The 26,365-nt window shown below is 37.7% G+C and overlaps 1 protein-coding gene across 8 annotated transcripts in view; it reads right to left on the minus strand.

Moving 5' to 3' along the window:
• The window catches only part of RBMS3 (RNA binding motif single stranded interacting protein 3), a 767,181-nt gene that overhangs the window by 24,229 nt on the left and 716,587 nt on the right, over positions 1-26,365 (minus strand). For all 8 annotated transcript variants that reach the window (XM_064672487.1, XM_064672497.1, XM_064672475.1 and 5 more), the window contains one exon: positions 14,397-14,507. In XM_064672487.1, the coding sequence (XP_064528557.1) occupies positions 14,397-14,507 (111 nt within the window). The remainder of the gene's footprint in view (positions 1-14,396; positions 14,508-26,365) is intronic.

Below are 26,365 nucleotides of genomic sequence, written 5' to 3' on the forward strand. Positions count from 1 at the left end.
TTCTTGATACATTTTTTCAGGTTAGCACATTCTGTGAAAAATTAAAAGCAAAGTAAAATAACAAAATCTTCTCAACTTCCTCCCCTCCCTCTAATTCTGATAGAGAATATGAAGAGAATAATCCAGGAAGGGAATAAAAATTGGAGAAGACATTAATACATGTACAAACACCCATATTTCCTCCTTATGAATGCCCTTTATATGACAGAGCTGTCCAAACAGCACTTAAGGAGCAACAGCAAACTGCCTGACAGACAGGCAGGATAAGTTATGGCTCAAAACGTTTGCTTGCCAGACAGAAAGGGTGACTTTTTTTTTTCTTTTTTTTTTTTTTTCCCCCTGAAAATCCTTTAAGGTAAACTCACTCCATGTCTGCTGGCATGCAGCCATTTTTCAATAAATTCATATTACAATGCTGTATTTCTAATGGATTGGGTATGGTGCTTTTCCATTTTGCTAATGAGAAAAGCTAAAGGCCATTACTTGTTCTGATTGAGATCCCAAGGGAAGAAATGTGATGTGTATATTACCGGGCCATACGTAAAGGAAGTATTTGGCATTTCTAATCAATCAGACGAAGGGTAGATGGAAAAAGTCTTATCCTGCAACTGCAGAGGAAGAAGATATAGGGCGAAAAGAAACCATAGAAAGTGTCTTTAAAAGGTGACTTACGGGAATCAGTTTAATGATATTAGTATGATCAATGACTATGGCTACTATCTGGGAAGGATGTAATTACCAAAATGAAAACTTTCAAATGGAAAGCCTGATCAAGGGCAGAGGTACTGTCATATTTCTCAGAGCACTGTCACTTCTCATCCAGGCAATGTATTACTATGTCCATCACAAGCATTACCATGCCATGAGGCTGTGCTTTCCTGTGGTGGGAGCAGACCTAGGGAGTGAGGGGCTGAGGAACTTTGCATCCAGCTCAAAAACACGGGTAAGTCTTGCCCCAAAAGCAAATTCAAGACAAGGAAAGACAAGGCTGGGAAAAGGGAAAATAGAAGAGAGAAAAGTCACTGTCATGGCTGGCTTTAAGGAATGTTTTGCAGTGGTGCACATTTAAAAACCACTTCAAGTGAAAGAAAGGAAATGCTGTAGACCAGTGACCTATTCATCATAAAGGAGAGGAAAAAAAAATGTACCAAGATATGCACTGCTCAATTTGCAGAAGGTTAGTCTGGAATATCCTCTAAGACGTTTCAATATGTAATTGCCATATGATGGCATGGAATTTTTCAAATTTATACTTGAATGAAACACAAAGTTTAGAGACATTTTTTCATTCATTTTTCAGCGGCTGCATAGTTACAGCTTGAAAATGGAACAAGATAGATGCTCCAAATAGCAAAGGAAATGAATAGAGCTTGGAGATGAGCGTTCTAAGAGAGGACAAGATCCTTTGATTGTGTCACAATGCGTAGTAAGAGCTGTAGACATAGTTTAAATAATATATTAATTTCAGAGAATATTATAAATCACTCACGTACATTAAAACTGACAAAATTCTACCATACTGTATCCTTTCAAATGGAATCCCAGATCAATGAAATATTACTGTCAATGATGGCAAAACTGTAACAATTGATAAGGCCAGCAGGAGATCTTTTAATGCACTCTAGCCTGTTCAGGTAAGCAATCCTGGCCTCTTCTAAATGCCACAGCCCAGTCAGAGACTTGTTCTTCTCAGGAGGATCTTGCAGAGTATCTATTTCTAGGCTAGGTTGTCTATTTTGGTTTTTTGATGCACTTCTGGCTCTGGCATATGGACTGACTGAAAAGCTCAGACATCTTCATTTTGCATTGGTGCTCACTGACCAGCAAAATGCTCCCTTTCTGCTTTCCTTTTACACGCAGAATAAAAAAATAAAAAAAAAGAAAGATTAAGCGCTGTGCAAATATTTGCAATGGAGAAAGTCCTAACTACACCACAGATTTTCTTGTCCAAGAATATGCCAGAGATGACAAAGTGGCCATTATTCCATCAAATAAATTTATATCAACACTTTCAAACCATAAGACTTTGCATGATTCACCTTACAAAGAAGATCACTGCTGACATACTAGTGTTATACTGAACTCCCAGGTCGCACTGCTAAAATACAAATTAGCAGAGTTAACATTTAAAAAGTGTAAAACTGGCTATTCCCGAAGCTGAATAAGGGCATTTGTGGATTCCTCTCACTTAGTGGCTGATGTCAGGGACAACGAATTTAATCTTAGGATGGAGGGGGGGTGGGGGATGATGGTCTGCCAGCCTGCCCAGCTGTAATATCCCCTAATTGTCTGGAAGGAATTGTAATTGTGAACTGAAACAGCATCTGCTTAACTGTCACCCTAGCCTCAGGACTGGAACTTTTTACTTGTTGTGAAGGATCATGAGAAATACTACACAGAGCATGAAGATGAAAACAGAGCGAGATTAAAACCATTAAATACAACCACCAAGACACAGCTGTCCATGCTGCTAGTGAACTCAAGGAAATATAAATGCCAAAATATATTTGACACTCATGATGTAATTTGGTATGGCAACTTAGAACACTGAGGTAACTGCAAACTTCTAGTTTAAAATATTTTTAATTATTATGGTGGACAGATTATTATTCAGTGAGAAGCAATTAAGTTTCACTGCTAGGCAGTAAAGCCAAATCTAACTAGAACTGGTAAAATCTTCTCTTTTCTTACTGAGAAGAATGGGCCAATTAGTTCAGCTGTCTTGACCAGAACAGCTTACTGCAGTCCATCACACTGAGAGTCTGGGCTTTGCCTTAAATATACAGCTGAGCCATCCCTGGGTTTGAAACAGTCTGTACTACAAGAAAGACTACACTGTATGGAAGTAATTTTCCTCAAAGGGAATCAAAGGTCTTGCATTAATTTGCTTATTTATTTAAGCAATGCTATAGGGTTTAATTAATATTTTTAAAACACCTTGAGAATATAAATTTCAATATAGGTGCTGCTGCTGTTATTCTCCAGTTGTTTCCTGCTTCAGAATGTCTCTGAAAAGACTGGAGTCCTGTTTTATTTGGGAGGAATAGCAAGTGCTATAGATCCCCTCCTGTATAATTTGTACTTCCAGAAAAAAAACCCAAAACTGTTTGGCAGAAATCTGCAGGATATGTGCAGATGCAGTTAAATACTTCCATAGAAACTCCACAGGCCCATAAACTGAACTGCCTAAAAAAAGAAGCGCTAACTAATGGTAAGTACTGCAGTTTCTTAGTTTACAATGGGACTAGCTCTGCCTGCAAAGATCTCTATAGAAAAATTACAGACCAGAGACACTAATCCATTACACTTCTGTGCCAGACTTGAAATTGGGATCACCTAAGTATATATATATTTATATCTAACTATTCATTGGAACACATATCTAATAGCATATGAAATAAAGTAAAAATCCTAATATTAAAAATAAACTCAAGATGATGCCATGATTCTTAAGCCATATTTTTCTCTTTTGAAACACAAGAAAATATAACGCTGCTCATTACATTTGTACAAAAGTTAATGAAAGAGAAAAGTGGATTTATAAGCCTTGAAATGCATAATTCTTTTCTTTGCCTTCTGTAGCAGGTTAATTACTTCAAATTTTTCCATCAATCATTTTCTGGTTTCCAACTCTGATTTCCAACTCTGATACAATTTTTTACAAACTCTGACACAGTTTTAAACAAAGGATAGAAATTTCAGGAAGGTCAGTGGTCTTCTGCTCTCAATATAGTTCAGGCACAAGTTATACAAATAAGGAAAGAGAACCTTCTCCTTCAATGGCCACAAACTGAATGGAATTTTTTGCTGCAAACTATTTCTCTATGTCCCATAACACATCCAGGAAATTTGAATTTGTTGCTACTTGCTTTTTTTAGTTTTAAATAAACTTCATCTAATACAATAATCTTCTAGAAGGTGTATAAAAAACCAAAATACAATGAATCAAATTATGGTCACTTTGATGAAACAACTATTTATTACCAGAAAATGAAAATTTCTGAGATGAGTTCATTATCTTCACAGCAAATCAATCCTACTAAAGCTAGTTAGGAGCACCTGCATGTTAAAAGAAAGGCAGCAGAATAGCTTTTGTTAAAAAATGACCTTTGAACACTAAAATTTTTGAGCACCGATTTGGATTCTGTGGATAAACTAGGCAAGGTTATCTGTGGAAATATCCTCATAGCCAAGTACTCACTTCACCTTTTTACTGTATTTCTGTCACTCCGATTCGGACTGTCAAAAATGGTCATTGAAAAAAGAACAAATACAACCAATTTTTTAGTCCAATGCAGGCATTTTAGGTGGAAAGTACTGGCAGTAGAGCAGTATTATGGTAAACAGGAGAAAGTGAGCAGTCAGGTGCCTGGTTGAAAAAAACACCACTTTGGAAATCATACATCTTTGGTCTATACTGCAAACCCTGCATACAGCTGTGGTTGACAGGCCAGAGAACACAAAAAACGTGAAATTCTTGCATCAGTGAAATCTGCTTGTGTCGTATAAATATTATACTGACTTGAGGAAAACCCCCAAGGGAAACACAGCAAAGGAAAACAGGGAGTTGAGGCTGGCGAACGCACAATTATTTGGACATTCAGATACTAAACTCTTAAGAAACTGTCTGTTGTTGTATTACAACTGCTAAAATTAAAAAGGCAAAATTAGAAGCATACAGGTGTGCCTATCCCTTTCAAAAGTCATGAAAAATCCCAAGGGATAGAGTAGTCTTCCACGGGACTGACCAGAAAATGATGTGCCTCTGAGATACGATTGCTCCCTAGACCCATCCTGATGTGGTGCAGCTCACTTCTGCCATACAGTAAAAATCTTTCATGTTCAGCAGTCAACCTTGCTAGAAAAACAATTCAATTCAGCAAACTCCCAAATTCACTCAGTGGACCTTGTTACAGCTCAATGAAATGTGCTGACTGAGCTGTTTCATAGTAAATATTAGGGATAGCAGAACTCTTCTCCCAAATTGAGTCTTTTAGAAGCAAGAGGATTCTACGGCACCGTAGCTCTGACACAGAATCACCCATAACTCACAGATAATAAAATACCATCAGAGGGCACAGAGGTTATTGCCATCAGCAGGTCCCTACGGAATTGTAAATCATTTGAACAAAGCTTACCCTTTTCTGAGAACTTCAAGCTAAAATCACTGTATATACACGATCCCAGTGTCTTACACAATGTATGAAGACTGTACCTTTAGCTCCTTCGTTTAACCTTGCTTCACGAATGAGTGAACCCTGACCAGGCTGCTCTTTCCAGAAGAAAATAAGAAAGATACCTCAAAAGCACTGGCAATTTGTCTTAAGGGAAGTTTAAACCTTTGGGGTACAAGCTTGCCAGCCATTTGATAAGCCATGTGGCTTAACTGTGAAACGCACTGTGCACTGAAATTCAGCGGGATATGTTATGGGAAAAGGTAGTGAAATTCAATGGAATATTATTTTTGTGAGCATCTGCAGGTCCAGGACTTTTCCCGATACACAGGTTATGTTATTTCTGTCATCGTGATTAAAACGCGTAAAATGCTGAACATCCTTCAGGTTAAATTTACTTTCAACTCCACTGTATGTGTTTTCAATAATGTGGCAATGTGTCACCTTCTGAAACACTGCAACATCTGCAATACAGTGTTTCTGTGAAGTCCCAGTGCCCCTGGAAGTAAACTTTTCCCTACATATCCAGAGAACACTGGATATGTAATTCAAAGGTTGCTGCTTAGAGCAGAAACATTTAGCTTAACAAAATGTACCCATATCATTGAAAAAAAAAAAAAGCCAAAAGTGAGTAATATACTTACTAATCCACACAACACGTGTTGAAATGAGTCAATCTTACCTCTTGGTCCCAAATGTTTTTTACTGAGTGGATACTGTGAATGGTCAGTTGCAACATATGTTTATTCTTTGATTGTGTAAACTTCAGACATTGCAAATAAAATGTTAATTTGATATACAGCTCTTTTCTGTGTTTTGGTGCATCATACTCAGTAAACATTTTTAAAAGCTATTATAATTTCCTGAATTCTCAGTACTTAAATGAATAGAAAATAAAAATTAAACTATTATTACTTGTTTTGAAGTGAATTAACAATGTTTCTTTGAGATGACAAACAGAGGTTGGAGATGAAAAGAGGCTGTTAGACCATTGCTTTGGTTTTGTGTCAACACCCGAAAGTGCCTCCTGTGGATTTTAAGGTGTTTGGCCCAGTTGAATTCTAGATGTCCCAGACAATGACTTTTCTACGGTTCATTTCAAATGCTAGTCTACCTCTTAACATATTAACGCAATGCATTAAAGTTATGCTTTCTCTGTTTTACTTTCAGATCCTTTTTGTTAGCGTCACTAAAACTTTCTTCTCCTTTCCATGGATACCTTTCACGCACCTACATTGTGTTGTAAGCCACTGTTGTCTTTCACCTTCACGCCCTTTTCTTTCAGCTAAAGTTTACATCTGCATTTGAAGTTGATACAATTCAAGTACTGGCAACCATCAGTAAGACAAGAATCTTAAGCTCTGCCAGGGGAGGTTTAGGTTGGATATTTGGAAGAAGTTCTTTACAGAGAGGGTAATCAGGCATTGAAATGGGCTGCCCAGGGAAGTCCCTGGAGGTTTTTAAGATGAGACTAGATGTGGCACTTAGCGCAATGGTCTAGTAACCACGGTGGTAGTGGATCAAGGGTTGGACTTGATGATCTCAGCGGTCCTTTCCAACTGGCTGATTCTATGATTCACCTTAGACAGAAAAGGTATTGTGTGAAGGACTGCAACAGTACTTAGGAGAAACTAGTTGTTCTTCCGTATAATTTATCATGTTGTTCTTCTCCACTGAGGATACAATCCCTTCAAGGTTTACAGGACTTCTTGCTGTGCCAATGCACACTTGTAGCATGTGGAGACATGACTACAGGACTGTTTCCCAGCTCTTGGAAAACTGTGGAAGCAGCACCTCTAGGAGACACTTCTTGCTTTTCACATGGCCATGGTTCTGAAAAACATCCTTCACCTTTCCAAGATCCTCAAACTTGCCTTGTATTACACAGACCCCACACAGCTTGTCTGCACCACTGATATTTGGATTTATTACTTCTCTTGAAAGCCATATTCATCATTTCTGTCAGAATTACCTGAGACTTCTTTAAACACAGGCAGGACAACAAAACCCAGTTTCATTCTAATAAGGCGAATGGTTCTGTTCTTGATTGGAAAATGGAAAATCCATTTCAAAAACAGAAACACATCAAGAAAATACAGACTGGACATTTAGAATACTTTTGTTTTCCACCTTTTATTGAGTTTGCCAGTTGTAGGTGTGGCAGAATGTTTCAAGAATTATTTTCAGGCTTTTTTAAACTATTATTTGTTCCTCTTCTCTACTTCCCTCTCTGTTAAATAAAGAGATTCCTTCAGCTAAATCTTGTACAAATCACTAAAGCAAAGTAAGTGGAACTAAACCAAACTTCTCTTCCCCAAACCTGCCCTGTCATTTGTAGCATCAGCATTGACATTTCGCATGAACAATTTCACATAACCTTTTTTCCTCTTAAAATTCAAAGTTGTTAGGGGAACGATCTACCAGTAGTTAGCAAAATGAGTTCACAATCTTGGTTCATCTCTATAGAGATATGAACAAAAATTTCCAGGGGTATGACTACAGGTGAGTGTTTCGGGGGAGGATATTCTGTAGACGTCTAACTATACACCAGACACTACCACTTTTATGGCTTTTGGTTTCTATTCATTATTACAAAATAAAAAAGTTCATTTTATATGCAGTGCACAGCTATTAAAAAACTCTATTCTTTGGAAGAGGTGGCTTTGAACTATACTGCTATTGTCCTTCGAAGTGTCAACAGGTGGCACTTCTAGAAATCCCAAAATAGAACTGCAGCAGTCATATTTAAGAAAATATGTGAGAAAAAAAGCCTCCAAATGTTCTAGTTCACAGTTATGTGAAGTCATCTGCACACTGATTATGTGAATGAGATTTGTTTGATGATGAAAATGAAGATATATTAGTTATGGCTTTTCTGGCTGATATTTTTTGCTTTGCTGATCCATCACTTTTGCTTTGTGTTGCTGAGCATTTTTATCACCACAATCAGGGAATCTGAAAGGGAATCTGGGTTAATGTCACTTTGAGTCAGTAGCTGATACCTCAAAGAGAGGCAACAAATGCATTTTGTTCATGTGTGGAAGTGTTGTGTGAAAGTAAAATTTAATACAGAATAAAAGCTACTGACATGCTGGGCTCATATGAAGTGCTGCTTGAACAAAAAATGGAATTCCCTCCATCTGTGTTTATTTTCCTTTAATGTTTTCCTTTCCTGTCTATGGCAGGCAGTGGCTTTTAAGGTACATAAATGCAAACAGTAAGCCACTACCAACAAAGGTAGGAAAGTAAAACTGAGTTCAAAAGAGAAGGAGGAACACTACAGAAATAGGATTTTATAAAGTCTATTCATTCAAAAATACCATCTAACCATAGCTGTGGTCCAACACAGACTGTGGAAGCCATGTTGAAACAGTTGATTAGAAAGAGTCTCATCTACACAACAGCTGATCGGCCCAATTCTAACACAAGTCTGTGGAATTTCAAGATGGTTCAAAAAGGGAAAAGATCACATCTTTCCTTTCTCACCTTAGCAGGTGTTTGGCCTACACTGTTTGGCCTACGCTGAATCTATTTTTTTAAGGTTGCTAACCTCTTTGTCTCAATAATATTTAGTGGCAGTGGATTCTGCAAATCGTTTTAAATGCTTCATGAAAAAGTTCTTTGTTCCCTGTTGATTGCTTTCAATCTGGTGCTTTTCCATTGCACTGTATCCCTTTTTTATCTCAAATTATGCATGAGGTAAATAGGAGCTGCCTTTCAAGAGACTGGGAAGGAAGGTTCAGGAGGAGTTATTTGGTTTTTATAACTCTTGAGAGACCTTATGCTGTTCTTCTGCTTTCCAAACAGAATATTTTTTCCTTAAATGGATCTCCTGCCCCAGACAGCTCCATGTTGTTAATCACTTGCATTTGCCATGGACCTTGGCTGAGTAAATGGATAAGGAAGATCTTAGTTTCAGCCTGAACTAAGCTATTTCATTTGCAATGGATTCAGTCCTATATTTTCCACCCAAACAGTAACTGAAACTGTCAGTCAATAAATAAAATAAAAGAGCTCTAAGATTAACACCTGATAACATGAAAGACACAAGACTGCATAGAAACTTTGCTCCTGTAACTCTCCAAGGACCTTGAGACATACAATTAGAATAACAGAGAGTACTTTTTGAACAAGAATCAGCTCCATGTAGCTGTAGTATGTGCAAATAGAATCGCAGATTAAACAGGAAAAAAGCCAACCCTATCTAACAAAGCAGTTATTCTGCTGAGGCCTTCAGGTGACATTTTAAACCACTGGTGACTGTGGAGTATCCAAAGGAAATAAAAGATAAAAAACTTAAAACAAGCTTGTTGTTCCATTGAAGGGTTCTGGAGATATCATCAAGCTTTGCTGGCAATAAAAAGAACTAACAAAGTGAAAGATAAGACTGATGGACCTGCATAACAACCCTGTTATTCCACTGAGAGATTTCGGTGATACTATAAACCAGGAAAGCTGAGTTAGGGTAGTTTGCAGCAGCAACAGGATACCAGATTATGTCAGTGCAATTCTTCCACCTGATTGCGTTTTTAATACAGAGTATCTAGAACAATTAAACACTTTTTGTTGTTGTTGTTGTTGCTTAAAAAGTGCAATGGAGAACTTATTTTATAAGTTGCCTATTTCTAAATTAGAAACTGAAAGCGGAGTGAACCATCTGCAAACGTGAAGAACAATTAAGCAGCACTGTTGAGCTAGCAGTTTTAGTAAAAAACCTGGCTTCTACTCACTCTTCCATTGCTGTGGGCCTCAAAGATTTAAGGTGATACAAGGCTACAGTGAGGCAGTTCCAAAAGAGAAGGAGAAAAAGCTGGAATTACCCCTCTGCCAATAAGGACTAACAAAGGCTGCCTCGGACTGTTGAATGAAACTGGAACCCCAGCGGTATCTGAAATGGATGCTAACAGCAGGAAGGGGAGGGAAATCCCGATCAAGAAAGCGCAGAGCGGTAAACTTCCTTCAGGAATGAGCAGCAGAGGAAAAAGAGAAGGGCAAGTATTCTTCCCACTGAAGAAACAGATTATTGCTGCTTATGGCCAAATGTGGAATTGCTGAGCAACAGGGACTGAAAGCAGTGATCAAACTGCTCAGTTTTTGTATTTCTAAAGGTTTCTGTATTATATCCACTCAGGCATCAATCACAACTTCATTAAACCACAAAACAGATGTCAGATCAATGGATGGATCAGAAACATTCTGAATGACAGGCTGATGATGGAACAATTCCAGCCTCCATACATTATTAAACACATACTAATGCTGCTCTTTCAGTGCTACCCTTACAGACTACTCACTCTATTCTCCCTCTGCAGTACCTTTTTTAATAGCAGACCTAATTGTAGATGAATATTACATTGGAAAAACAAGACTTACTGTAATAAATAATAACTAACTAGTAAAAAAAAAAATTCAAGCTTAAAACCAGTTGTCTGTCTTCACATTATGCCTTCTGTCACTAAAATTTTATTTTAATGCCATTGTAAGAATTGAGACTGGGTTGTCAGCCTTAATCAGAATATTCAGAGCTATTGCCTTTTTGCTATAATCTTTATGTAACTTAAGTTTAGGTTTTCTTTACATATTTGCCCACAGTCAGCACACCATGTAAATGCTTTTTGCTCTTTTGAGTGAAGAGGTATGTATGAAAAATACATATAAATATGGTAGAAATTCTCCTTCTGGCAGACTGTCTGCTTAACTCCAGATTTCAGGCAGACTGGGGAAGTGATCAGAGCAGAACACTTGCCTCTCAATTAATCAGTAACATAAACTCTATTTTCACTGGCAGAAATCAATTTGATTTTCACAAAGGCAGAAAGGTATTATGTTCTTGGTGGGAAGAACTGGGAGATACAAAGGCTGTACAAAATTTTGCCACAGCACAGGAATGTAGGGTCAAGTATCCATAAATGGCAGACCCTTACTTCTTTTCCTCCAGTGCCCTATACCATCCTTTGGCATTGAAATCAAGCAAAGATGGATTTGCAGCTTTTCACTTGGCCTGGTGGCTTGATAGCCTTAGTGTATCCTCTTGATGAAGGAGTGTTTAATATAGCAGAGATGTCTAATTTTATGTAGACAATGCAATAATAGATAACAAATAATGTTTAAAAATATAGTAAAATAAAATTAAATATGCCTTCTTTGGAGGTTTTAGGGAGAAAGGAAACTTGTCCCTATTCATGGAAAATGGTTTCCTAAACAAAACTATTTGTGCTTTTTGGGGAAGGCTTTCCCTAGCACAAGGGAGATGCAGCTGGCTATGAGTGGGTCTAGAGGAAAACTACTCTGTTTTGACTGCTGAATTGCATACTCCCAGCTGGAAGTGAACAGCCCTGCCAGTGTTAAGCCAGAAATGCCTGCCCTGGGCAGGTGACTAAATGATCAAGTGGATGAAGGCAGCTGCCCCCTGAATTCCCGCGGGTTTTAACATGTGCTTTGGGGCTGAGAGATCAAAACTCAAATCCAGTTTTGGTGTCAAAGCAGGAATTGGTAGAGGCTGCTGTTACTTGAGTCACTTGCCTCACCAGAGGGCTAAAGAGTGCTCCTCTGTAAAGGGTCTCCCATCTGAAATGGCTCCAGCCTGGACAGAGTATTTTAATCTTTCAGAAAGCATCAAAAGGCAGAGTAATTCCCACAAGATACAAAGCTGTATATGCCTTTATGCTATTTCTCTAGCTCACTCATTAGAGAATAGATTTTCTGTTGAAACAATGTTTTAGAAACCCAGTGTTCATCCTGAATTGGGCAAGTGTGGAAGTGGTTTTGGAGCCAACTCTCACTTAAGCGACCACAGGGGTCTGTTTCAGCTGAAAAATATATTATGTTGATTAGCAAAATGCTTTGTCTAAGGAGGTGAACATATGAAAGCCTTTTAATAAAAACTACTTTGCATACTGCAAGCTTTTAAATTAAATTGGGACAGAGTTACAGCCAACACTGAGCAGAATTGTTTCTGACTTTTCGCCTTGTCTGCCTAAAAAATCTGGCTGTTTCTTGAAAGATAGCTGGTGGCTCTTTATGGCACCCTGTTGCACAGTTTTAAGAATAGAATTTAAAAGTATATTCAGAACAGAAATGTATCATTTACGTCTTATATCTCCCATAAAACTTAGTCCTGCCGAGGTACTCACAGTAGCATGATTTGGATTTGACACAATTCTTCATGCTTTATGCTTTCAATGCTCCTCTCTCTTGACCAAAATTCATAATTCCAAAAAAATGAAGTAAAACTATCTCTAAATAAATCGTATCTCTAAATATGTTTTGTTCATCACAATTTTTTTTCTGTAACAGAATACATTAGGAAGAATGAATTTCAAGTCAGGATGGATACATCCAACAAACTGCTACTGGCAGCCCAAATCCTGAAGTTTTCCTATAATTTCTGATAGGAGAAATTTTGAAAAGGAGGAATTCTCAATGACCTCCATGATTATCCTGCTTGCACAAGTAGTTTGACTGAATATGGTACTGATGGTGTTTTTATCAAAGAGAAATCCTGTGTGTGGGAAAGCAGGGTGTCATTTGAGATGCATGGAAAGCCTATGGATATTGTAGCATTCACTCTTCCTTGCTCTTTAAGTTTTCTGTGAACAAATTAGGAGTTTTAAAGACAGAAAACATAAATCTGCATGGTATCCCTCTAAATGTATTTCAAGAAGTTAGCATAGGGAATGCTGTGACCTTGAAAGATAAGAATGTGTAAAGAGTTAGGAAAAGAAATGAAAGATTTTCTTTCAGTTGCAGTAACATAAATTCAGGATATTATTATCACCTACTAGAGGACCCATTACATTTCAGTCCTTCCCCTGACTCCCCAAATGGGTTTGTTCCTATAAGCACTGTAATAGTGGTCTCTAGTCAGAAGAGAGAATTAGCTGGGATTTTTCTAGTTTGTATTAAGGTTGTGAGACAATGTGTGCAGAAGACAATGTCTGTTAAGAGTTATGGAATTGAAAACGACAGACAGAAGAAAAAATTCACAGGAGCTGCCCAACAGCACAACCAGAATTCATTTTCCATTTCCTTCCCTTAATTTTTAAACACACTTTTGAATCACAATAATTACACATGCAGAAATTCTCACTAGTCCTAGTATTTCTTCCATTTCATTAAGAGAAAATTACTTAGATTAACTTTGAGATGTAATTCTTAGTTCTTTTGATTGTTGAATGAAACATTTAAAATAACAGGAATAAACAATAAGCCATCTTACTTAAGTTTTGGCAGAAATGAATACAGAAGTCTTAGATCTTAACAGAATTTTTTTAAGGAAGTGTGAAAAGACATTGGAGTTAAAATTACATTCAACAGATAAGGAAAAAGGAGGTGAAGGGAAGAGGATGAGGAAGTGAAGACCTAAGTGGGTTAAATAACTTTGTACAGATGTGATGTTATTCAGAAAGTTATTCAATTAAAAAAAAAGTTAGAAAACTCTGGTTTTACAGATTAGTATCAAGTAGTACAGTGGTGAAATAGAAAAACATTTGTAAGTGCATAACAGATCTTTAATGTAATTATTGTGTAAAGAGTGTGTGTGCTAAAGACATAGAAGTGTAATATTTATGCCTGTATTTTCGCAAAAATTTACCTGTACATGCAGCGTGCACACATTCACATATCTAACCACCATATATTGTCTGTATTTGTTGTATATTAGGAACCTTTAGAGAGCTTCAATAATTTTAAGTATTTTTTGCCTTTCTCTGACTCTGGGAGAGTTAATTGAGTCTGACTTACACAGTTTAAAAAAAAAATTGTTGAAATATACATATTTAAATATGATATACTGGCAACACAGCTGGCCATCATCAAAAATCACATTTCTAAGCCTGGAACAAAATGTGTATGGCTGGCTGTTATGGTCTAGAAGTGAGTAGTGGATCCTACCAAAATGCCAGAACTCCTGTCTCCCAGCAGTATAAACCTTTTTAGATTGACAAGCAAATAATTTCATATTAAAATCCAAATTGATAGAGCAGTAATTCCATAATTACATGACAATTAGTACAGAAAATTCCTGCTAAGTACAGAGCAGATTTTGTTGACCTGGTATTTTACTACTCATACTACTTTGTCATTTCTGTTCTGTAATACCTAATGCTGACTGTATGATGGTGAAGCACTGAAAACCCAGGAGTAAAAAATTACCTTAAGAAACTCAGTAAGCAATACATGTTTTGCAATATAGAAAGCAAATAGTGTAATCTATGATCTTACCGTTCCTGTTGTGCCCAAGGAAAGGTGGTTCATCTGCTGGGTCAGAGGGCCCATCATGCTTGCTGGCTGCATTGACATAGTGTGGTCCATTGTTGGTGTTATCACAGCACCCTAGAAACACACATTATTTACACTTCAACCTCTCACTTTAAAAAAAAAAAAAAGGCAGCATTCTCTGAATGAGTGAACCTGACTGAAAACTTGACATGAATCTTAAAGAGACTAATATATCTGTCAGAGGAAATATGTTTTGTTCCTATTGACAACCAAGCTACACACATATATTATTTGTACTGCTAATGAGGCCATTTTATGTCAGTTCCAATTAAGTGTCATTTTTTACTTCATTGCTTCTGACAAACAAATGCATATGTTCTTTCTATGATGAATGCTACTGTACATTGCAAAACGCCTGTCATTTCCATTTTTCCATATCCTATATAGAACAATCTTACAGACAGAACACATATGTCCCCAATTTTCTAAAACCTTCAGTCTCAGAGATCTTCAACCTATTATGGTAATTATCTTGGATTTTTCCAGTCACAATTAAGAACCCTTACTCATGACATTTTATAGCTGATTAAGTAAGACCAGCTATTGACAAGTGAGTTTGGTAGTGATACCCATTTAAAACACATAAACAATGTTTAAAAGCATTTTTAGTCTCTGCATGAAAAACAAAGACATTAACAACAAAGAGCATATGAACTAAAGCAAAAACAAGACTTTGAATAAAAAATGAAACAAAAGACATTCCAGAGAAGCTTTGGAGAGAGAACTTCTTTGCCATTCATATTCCTTGGTTTTTGCCCTCCCTCTCCCCAAGATCCCATGTTGGTAACCTCATGCCTTAGTGAAGTGTTGATTATCTTCAGTTCTATGGGATACAATGCTATTTCCTGTGTTGATTAGAGAAAGTCAGTCAGAAACAGTGGTCTACTCTTTTTCACGCAGATAGTGAAATAGGGAGGTATTTCCAACTATTTCTTCATATGAAATAATAGCTTTACTCAGTGCATAAACATGTTTGCATGCACACATCACAATTTGCACAATCACATTATACTACAAAGTGTGGAAAATGTAGATTAATGTATCTGTTTAAAATAATTGATTTCCTTTTTCCTTTGACATTATTGACTAAATCCACCTATAAACTGGAATTTAAAACAAACTAGTTCCAAAACCCAAAGCACACCTGTTCTTAAGTGTCTGTCTCACATTTACGTAGAGCTATGTTACTGCACTGCCAAGGATCTGATAAGAAGCTAAAGATTTCAAATTTTCAGTAACAAATAAAAAATAATAATAAAAAAATTCCGGGGAAATACCAACTGAATTTTTTCTCATCTTCCAGCAATACTTTTTCTATGCACATCCTATCTGAGAAGCATAGTCTCTCCAGTCTCTGTGAACTCATTACTTGCATGTCCTTGTAATATCCTCAGCATATGAAACATATATACGCTTGTTTTATGTCCCATAGTAGATTACATTTCTTGCATTGACAAGAGTCCCTAGAGAAATTTGGCAAATTACAGAACCTAGCCTCCACAGAGTATCTGTCATGATTCCAAATAAAGGCTTATAAAACAAGCTGATCAGTGTGCACTTATCAAACCTGCAATACTTGCAAACACTTTTACTGCTTTCTTGGGTAGATTAATTTGCACTGATTTACATAGATTAATTTATTGATTAACTCATTTAATGAACTACCGCAGTGAAGTCTTCCCTTTTGCTGAAACAGTCTAAAAGCAAATCTGTGGGCATACACCCATTCAGGCCATTCAGCAGTCCCTGCACAGCAGAATGAGTGCAAGAGTCTGAAAAACCACCGTGCCCAAGGAGAATGATGTTCTTCCTATGTATTCAAAATCAGTGGCTTGGGATACCATGCACCCAGACAGGGTCTTAGGGTTTGGATTTCACCTGCACTTTTTGATTGCAGGAATCATAAGCTTTATGATCAGAATGATCATAATTTTACTGTACCAAACCATAAGCGCTCAAACTAAATTTGTCAAATGATAAACAGCTCTCAGTTCCCTCTACGGGCAGTTTGGTCCTTCGGCTCAGACACGGAGAATTGCCTCAGGGCTCTCCATGACAGACAAGTTGAACTCCCACTTGTGATGTTGAGGAAGGTGATTCTCCCCTTCTCTGCTTTTGTGAGACCCTGCCTGGAGAAACGTGTCCAGCTCTGGGGGCCCAAGTATGAGGAGAATGTGGACCTGTTTGAGAGGGTCTAGAGGAGAGCCATAAAGATGATCAGAGGGCATCAATGTATACAAGCATCTGAAAGGAGGGTGTCAAAAGGATGGAGCCAGGCTCCTCTTGGTGGTGCCAAGCAATAAGACAAAAGACAATGGGAATAAAGTGATGCACAGGAAGTTCCACCTGAATATGAGGAAGAATTTCTTTACTGAGCACTGTAACAGATTGCTCATAGAGGTTGTGGAGTCTCCCTCACTGGACATATTTAAGAACCTTCTGGATGCAATGCTGACAGTGTGCTCTAGGGTGACCCTTCTTGAGCAGGGCGGTTGGACCACCCACTGCAGCAGCCAGAGAGGAGACATATCATTGCAGCAGGGTTGGATGAGAAGACATTTAAAGGGCCCTTTCAACCAAAACTATTCTGTGATTCTTTGTGTGATGTAGTAAGCAGAAAGTCACACATTCATCACAGCTTCATGCAGCATCACGCTGCCAGCAATAGTGGCTGCAATTAATGTAGGATGTCCCAAAGCCCTAAAATACCAAGTCTTTTTTTTGGAAAAATGCTTATTGCAAAGGTATGGTTGGAGGAACTTGCTGTGATACAGATGTGACAGACTGATAGCTATTCCTGTGTATAAATTTAGGAACCCGGAAATGAAGAAGGGGCAGCAGTGAAGGAAGTCTTATGATTTAGTGTAGCAAACACAAGTGCCAGACACGCAGTAGAAAAATCTGATGGCAAATGTCTTTCAGCAAATAAGTAAGCAAGACAAGTATTGCAAATAAACTATTTAAAAAAATATGGACTGGAGAGAAAATACATTGGGGATAAAAACATTGCTCAGAGATAGCAAATATATTATTTTTAAATTGAAAAAATATATATCCTAGTCCCTAAATATATATCATTTAATAGGTTAGAAAAAATGTTGGGAAAACAAATCAAGTATTTGCAGCTTTCCTAAGGCAGCTTAACATGTTTGAAACTGACAGTTACCTAGAGCAGAGAATTACACGCATTTTCCAGATTAATAAATCACCAGAGTTTGCAGAAGCTTCTCATGATCACGTAGGAAAAAATTATACTTAATTAAGAAAATCTCGTCTGGTTGTTAGGATGACATCCAGTCTCTAGACCATAATGCGTTTCATGATACATGCTGTCAAGTCAATTCATATTCAGTTTATTTAGAGGTAGAAGACAACATCTTGCATTAGATGTTGCCATCATATTAAAAGTAATTTCATCCTTTTCAGCCTATAGTAGGTATTTACTGACAAACAGTTGGCTACTGGCAAAGGCTACAGCAAACATATTTTTCATCTTCATCTGTCTGGATGCCTGATTTTACTGAGTTTGTAAGCTGTATAGAGAGACATCTTAGCATTGCATAATACTACTTCAGACCCAGCTTAGTTGAAAAAAAACTGCACAAGAAATTATGATGAGGTTTTTGCCAACACCTTTGCCCAAACAAGTGGTTGGCCAGCTAATTATTTAGATCTGCCTGGCTGCCTCAGTATGATTACTTTTCTTTTTCATAAGTCCTGCAAGGAACTGGTTACTATAATGACTTCTACATTTGTCAAGATATTCTCGGCATATGACTTGTCATACAATTCTGTCGATGCTATAGTGGCTTTAAAAGAAATTAACAGGACAAATAGTAGGGAATTACTGGTACTGGCAAAAAAAATGCATGATCTTTGCAACACTGTGATACATCCAAGATATGATGACATACAGACTTTAATTCTTCTTCACTTTATTTGAAAGACCTTGCTGTTTTAAAATGCTTTAAGCTCTGTGAACATACCTTTACTATAAGAAAGTGAATGCATACATTTCAGAATATAGTCTATCACTGGCAAAGAACAAAGTCTGACTTTATTAACTACAAACACTGTACAACCCCTCTATGGCAACAAACTGAAATTACAGGAAGGACAGCAAATATAGTTTGTTTATTATGTTAAGTAAACTATCTTTAAGCACTTGCCAATAGCAAAAGGCATCAGCAAAAATAAAGTCTTTGTTGGTGCAATGAAACATGCCATCTTTTGTGCGTGGAGGGTGGGAAAGTGACATCAGAAATAAAAAGCGTATTAGGAGGCTTTAGGACCAGAGAGTTCACTAGTTGAGAGATGCACTTAGGGGCCAGTGGGAGGATGGATTAGTTAGTCATAGCTTTCTACAATAATGAACTGTATTAAAGAGTTCTATTTTATTCCAGTGTTCTAATACTGATATTGTGCCTAAGGGGCAAATACCAGCTGAATAAATAGTTTTTAAAGCTTACAGCAAGCATCTGCTTATTTTGTAGTTTACTTTTTCTTTATTTAAGAAATTTTAACAAGTTAACCATACTTAAAAATTCTACTTTGTAAATACTGGCCAATGTAAAGCCAATAAGCATTATAGCAGCAAACTTACTTTTCAGATTTGTTTACAGACACATTGTGCAGACATATAAGCACCAGGTCATTCCATCTGAAAATTTTTTACTCTACTACCAACTGAATGTCTTTATGTTATTGAGAACATGTTGTTTCTTGAGGTTTTATTAAACTGAGTGAAAGGATGACTTTCCTTACACTTATCAGACAGACATGTCTATCAAGAATTAATAGGAAAAAAATCAACATGCATACTTTTTTTGCAGATAAATATACTCTCTCTGCATACTGAACAAATGATGACCATATTTCTATTGATTCACTGTTCTATCTAGGCTGTCTTGTCTCATTTCCTTGGGCTACTTCTACAGGCAGCAATAAAAATGGGGTCCCCTTGTCGGAACAGTGATCCTAGAGAACTACTCCGAACTGGCTGGTAAGTGGCCAAACTTGCATGACAATTGCATGACAATTGTAGGAAGATTAAAGGTAGCTTTGAAATCCTCTCTGTCCTCTGTCATCAACTCTGCTGAAAATACTGATTTCCAAAACAAAGGAGAACCTACTTTCCCTTTTTCAATGAAAAGTTAGCAAGCGCAATTGCCTTGGCATTTGCTAGCTGATCAGAGATTAAATCATCATTTGAGTATGATGAAAAAGATCAGAAAACATCAGTTAATAATGTATATTCTGCAAATCTTAGGATTTGGTTTCATTTCACTACATTGTGAAATTTAAAAGCTTGATAAAAATGTGATAAAGTGAGCAAGGAGGCCAAACCCCGCATTAAATTAAAGCAGCTTTAACTTTGGAATACGCAAACCCCAATATAGACCTTCATCAACTCTGAGTCCTGCTTCTGTACTGAGTATTAAACTACAAGTTCACATCGTAATATTTCTAATCTTGGGCATAAATTCAAATTCTTATCTGACATCCCCTTCATAACTTAGTTGAATTTCCTTGAAGCAACAGACATACTTGCTTTGCCTTTCTCATTTTCTTGCTGTATATTTGTGAACTTCTTTCCTCGGCTGAAAGTATATGTCATAGGTGCAAGAGAGTTATTGCCCAGAGTAACTGTTCTTAAAGGATTAAGAATCCAAATACAGTGTGGTGAGTAAAGAACAAAGGTGACCCTTGTGTATGCACCACCTTTCCTACAACAATAGCTAAGGTTTTTGATGGTTTCTTTCCCATTGTTCTTTTTGCCTTTATTTCCTGTCTATTAGTTTGAAATACAGCTTTTGATAATATACTGATATTAGCCTAAATGCAGATTAAAGGATATAGAAATGGGAACATCAGGAGATAAAGAAAACACAGTTGATTCAATAGGAAGAGTTTTATACTAGTAACTGCACGTACAAATAAAGCTGTACATGCAACTATATTGTACCAGTTAATAAATGTATTATATCAGGCAGTACCAGCGTGATTTTATGTCAGCAGTTTATGCATCTAACGGAGTTGACAAAAACAGTAAATTTCATAGCATACATCTGTCTGTTAATCTAAAAGGATTTAATAAAAAGAAATAGCATTTCTATTGCAAGCAAAAAGTTGCCTCTGTTACTCAGTGCCTAACATGATTTTGCATGGTGACTTAAACCTTTCCACCCAAAATGACATCTCAAAAAAAGGCCATTGAAGAAAAAAAAATATTTATGAAGGGAAAATACACCTGAGTTGCTACAGGGACTCTGAAGCAGAGATTGAGGGCTCCATGCTCTATCTCTGTCATTGCTGCCTGCACATGCAGGTTGGACCACAAGCCCATGTGCTTCACTTCAGACTGAGAAACAGAAGTTTTCATACCCTTTTCCAACTTACTCCAGGAATAAAATAAAATTACTAGTATTACATGCCTGAACAAATATGAGCAGTTTTGCTGGGGCCTGCTAACAGAAAGGAGGCTGCAGCAATTAGGGAAAGACCTGTTGCAGTGGGGTATTCATTCCGTCAAGTGCTGGAGCAGGTAGAGAGGCCATAAGCAGTTCTTGCTCCCTCGTCTTGACATATTCCAGAAGAGAACAAGAAATCACATTTCTTTTGATTTTTTTCCTACTCTTTACTTCAGTTTATAAGTGCACTTGGCTGTATGATGGCTTTATGTAGCCAATCCACATAACAGTGCTTTTGTTCTGTCAAGAACAGCCATCACTAACAAAAGCACCCTCACAACTCTCATGTTAGGTTTAGCATCCACAGAAGAAATAAAGAGGTGGTGCTTTGCCTGGGACATAACCACTGTAATACATCACATCTTCTCCTGCCCTTCCCACTATCAGATTTCACATAGGAAATATCCAAAGGTCTTTTCAATCCATGTCAAAATAAGCATAGATTTTAAAACTATGACATTATTAGTGAAAACAAATCTTTATTTCCTGCACAGAACTCCTGATCTATACCTAAGTTGTATATGATATATGCTAAAGTGTTGTGTTTGGCAATTCCATTCTGTTTATATTCTTATATATATTTTCTGATGTGGATGAAATCCTTCCTCTAGGGTCTCCAGTGGCTCACGTGCCATCCTAATTAATGGGAATCAGGTGTCTCTTTCCTGTGGCCTAGTTTTTCTTAGCATCAGAATGGAGTTTCATCTATTAAAGCTAAATCCAAATAATATTTCCTCTCAAACAATTCTGTTGTATTCTCTCCCTTCTTGCCTATAACCAAGCATGAAAATTGACTTAATGGCACACCCTAGTTTTAACAAGGTGTAGAATAGAAATTATCAAACAGTACAATTAAAATATGAGCCAGCACCAGTCTTTAGCTTAAATTTTCACTTCCTTGCCCTACTGGGTTCAAATGAAACTTTCAGAAAGGATGCCATATTTGCATCTTCAATAGTCTGATTTTACATATTCATATACACACACATAATTACATACGGAAAGACAAATGATATTGCCATTTATATTACACACACTCAGGCCACAATGTTTTTTCAATATGTGGATGTTTGTTTTTTTTTTAACATTTGAAACTCTCAGTCCAGGATTTACTATGGCAAAAGTAATTAAAAGCACAAGTGACGGGGTTTCAAACCTCTTGTTCATGAGCAACGTTTCATAAGTGATGCGTAAGAACTTCTGATATTGGCTGAAAATACTTAGTTATTTTATTTCACTCAGGGAAACATGCTCTAAAGACAAGAAAAATGCTTAACAGGAAGATTTGCCTCCAGAGCATGTGCTTGGATGTAGAGGTGCAGAGCAGGTTGGTGGCATGTATGGCATCTTTAATGTGGTCGGACCAGGCTCTCTCTGGGTCTCAAGTTTTCCAGGCAAGGTGAGGCAGTCCCAGCTCTTTGTGTGCTCCATGAAGGCATGACAACATATATTTCATTGGACCAAATGTCTGATACACTGGAGTGTTCTGTGCTTTTCTTTGAGATTTAGTACACAGCTAATTTGCCAGGTACAGAGAGTGGTTAACCAGGTTAGGGCAGGCAATGTCTGTGATATTTCTTCTACATGCACTTCTGGCTTCACCATTACAATGGTCAGTGACAGGGCAGCAGCTGTGATCTGTAACAGATGTGCTGTTTCATTTCCTGCCCAAAACCTGGAGGGGCTCGCACTATGTAAGCTGCAATCTAGCAGCTGTGCTGGAAAGGTTTTACTCATTGGAAGGACAAACACTGATACTGGGAGACATCAGAAATGCTGAGGAACTGGCTACCGACAAGAAAAAAAAATCAAACAGAAGAGAAGGCTGGTAATATAACCCTATGTATTAAGGGTATATTAGAGTTCAGATTACAAAAATGACACCCTACACAACTCCAGCCAGAAGGAAATGATATGGCTGTGCATGGTGTTAACTCCACAACACTAAAAGGACTTAACACAACCAGATTTAGATGGAATTATCTGAAATACCATCAGCTTTCAAAAAAGTGAGGTAGTATCACTGAATGAAGCACCAAGGAGACATACTGAGGTGCCAGGGTGGCAGACACCAGAGTGCTCCTCTGTGAGATTCCTAATACTCAAGAGGAGAATGGAAAGAATAGTCAAGGAATGGATAACTATCAGGTTGTCTTCCTACCACTCTGAGATCAGATAGCTCTTGTAAGCCAGAATTTATTAGTGATGGACAACACAAGTGAGAAGGTTTCACACGGTTGCTCATGGTCTTCATGTCAGCCCTTGCAATGTCAAGCCAAAAGCAACTCTTGAACACCAGAGCTCTTTGGCTAGGCCCAAATCTAAGCTGCATCCTCAGAGCCCCTGATCCAGGGGCTACCATGTAATCCACATACCCAGCTGCACAGTTTGGGTAGAACGTCATGTTGAAATCCTGAGGGTAGTGTTGCTGTACCACTCTTGAATTCAGCTACAAATCCAATGGCCATCTTCCACGAGAATGCACTATGAAGCACTGTCATCTGCTGCCTACACTCCTTTTTGTGCAGCTCCTGCACAAAGGAAAGTTAAAGATATAGAGGGTCTGAAAATTATGTAATTTCTCTCCTCTTCCCATTTTTCTGATTTAAAAGTTCTGGAAAGCTGATGAGGAGCAGTAATATCCACATAATCCTCCCAGGAATCCTTCTTATCCTACCTCTTAGGACAGACATATAGTAAGGGAGGCTAGAAATGAAACCCTGGTTGGGTAAGGATGTTTTTCTAAAGGTATGCCATTCAATAATGGATTTTGGAGTTGAAGGGTACAGACTAGTAAATCCTGTACCAAGCCCCTGGTCATGTTTTGTATCAGTTTAGTTCTAGATCACAGTGGTTCAGACTGATCTTGAAGTCTAAAAATGTGTCTTTATTAGGAGAGGACAAATACAGAAATCTGTCTCTCTGTCAAGTTTTGTTAGATTTGTAACCCGTTATGTTAAACAAGGCCCTTTCCCACACACTAATAGAAAGAAAACTATTCCAACCTGCCTTTCCTCTTATTTAAACACAAAAATTTTCACAGTCTAAATCCCAAATTGCATTTCATTTTTTGGACTTGTGACTCAGAGGAGGAGGCTATGGAAGAAACCCATTCTGTTCTGTAGTGGAATTTGTCCTTTAACTGGTTAAAACTGGCTACCTGGCGGTGCCAGCTTTGTGACAGATCTCAAAATCAAGACTGAGGCATATATTTTCAATAGTGGCTTCTTATCTTATATTCCGTCATTAAAAGTAATGTGAGACCATGCCTCCCTCATGCCTTTACAAATTTTAACTGTGATTTTTCTAACTCTAACCACACTGGTTGCTGTTTAGATTCAACTCTGTACAAGCCAACTGCCACCAACACCTGGCTTTTGCTGCACCCGGACTATTCCACCACTCTTGGATGATGCCCCCAATGACATCAGTGCAGTTTTTACATTGTTTTGAACAACTATAGGTACAATCTAGAGAAATTGTGACTGCAAAAATGTCCTTACCTAAAACTTCTATCACTGATGCATGAGACCATAAGAAGCCAGTAAAGCTGACTCCAGCAAGCACACAGAACATGTCCTTCAAAGGTAGCCACATTTAAATTAGTGTAGGTACAACTGATATAGATGAAATCAAATTGAAGCACTCATTTTTGTGTCAAGAGTCAGAAACAAAGAGGCTAGAGGAGGTGAACAGACTTTATAACTAAAAATATGATATTTCAATTTCTTGTTTACTTTAAGGTTATTCCAGTGAAGCCAGTTTGTGTATTAGAATAAACTCTTGACATTTATAAGTTTCCCTTCTACTGACGATCCCAAAGTGTTTTAAAAACTGTGTGATATATACAGGACTCAGGAGTTGGTCTGTTGTCAGGGTTCTGGAATGGGTCTGGATCTACATCTGATATTTTCCTAGTCCATGAGTGTTCGGACTGAGGATACATCTTGGGTCATCATCACTTCAGGCCCAAAGGGAACAGGTGGTTTTGATCACACACTCCAGTCCAAATTTATCAAAAAAAGGATACATTTTACCTTTTGAGTCATACTGAGCAGATTTGAAGTAAATAATAGAAAATGGCTAACTTAAGTCTACTTTGCTCCACATTCCATTAACTTTTAAAAGAAAACAAAAATTTTGAGGAAAAGCACTTTAAAACTGACTCCTGTGAGTAAAAATTCAGTGTGCAAGTGGTTCAACTAGTCTAAAAAATAGACATGTAAAGTTCAAAAAAGTGCAGATTTTGGCAACTATTAATGTAAAAAGAAGAAAAAGAAAGTAACTGATCCAGCAAGGATTACTCACTTTCTTTTTAATATATCTATACTGATTAAGAATGAGTAAATTGATATATTTTCTTTTTTTTTTTTTTTTTTTTGTCCCCCAGATAGGGTCACTCTTGGGCTGAAATCTTCCTTATAAAGTTTCAGCCTGGAGCACATTTTTACAGCTGAGTTATTATCCTTAAAATACAAGTTCATACTGGAAATGCTGGCAGCCCTCTTAACTATTGTATAGCAGTGAGCACAGCTGTAACATGTTAAATATGTTGAAAGTACATGGCGGGAACAGAGTGGCTCAGAGGACTGGTAATAGAATAGGGAGTCTCAATGCTGGGTCACCAGGTTCGGTCATTGCTGGGACTGAAAGTCATTATCAAGCTACAGCTGTTCAGTTATGTCCAGACATCAGCTACCCACAGAGAAACCCTCCACCAGAAAAATACTCTGTTGCAACTGGTGGTGTCCAACAGCCTTCCCAAGGGTTGTGAAAGGTAGGGAGCTTCATCCCCACAGGTCAGCTCCATGGTTCAGAGCACCGATGACACAGAGGGGTGAGACTTGCACGGTCACTGCCCCACACGCTGCCCAGTCTACAGAGGGTGTTCATCACCAGCCTATGGCTACTGTGTCTTTTCAGGGCACTCAATATTTTCAAAAAGATGTTAATCACCAAAGATTGATCCTGAAAGAGCTCTTTTTCCACATTAGCGAATGGACCACAGCCATTCTATCACTCTACCAGTTTCAGAGGAATTCTGGTAATACTGGTTAAAGGAAGGCAGAAAGCATATGATAAAGTGCTTTCCCAGTTCCTCATTTTCAGTAATACCTAGAATTAGCAAATACTTTATTATTACCTCTCTCTACATTCATAGATGGCAACCTCTTGCTATTTCCATCAAATTATAATCCAGTTCAACCCCAAAATAGTTGCCAACTTTTGCATGAGGAGATGAACGTAGAGAGTTCTGTATTTCTCAGAATCTGCCTGCTTAAGTGCAGTCTTCTGTCACAAACCAAAGTAGCCAGAGCAACATGGGGAAATGAAGTCTAAGTTTGCTGCTTCAGTTTTCTATAAATGAATTTATTGGAGTAAACCAGGTAAATCTCTCTGGTTTACACTTATCCATACATGCTGCAGTAATCTCTATAAAAA

This window comes from Pseudopipra pipra, chromosome 1 (assembly GCF_036250125.1).
Source record: "Pseudopipra pipra isolate bDixPip1 chromosome 1, bDixPip1.hap1, whole genome shotgun sequence".
Lineage (NCBI taxonomy): Eukaryota > Metazoa > Chordata > Aves > Passeriformes > Pipridae > Pseudopipra > Pseudopipra pipra.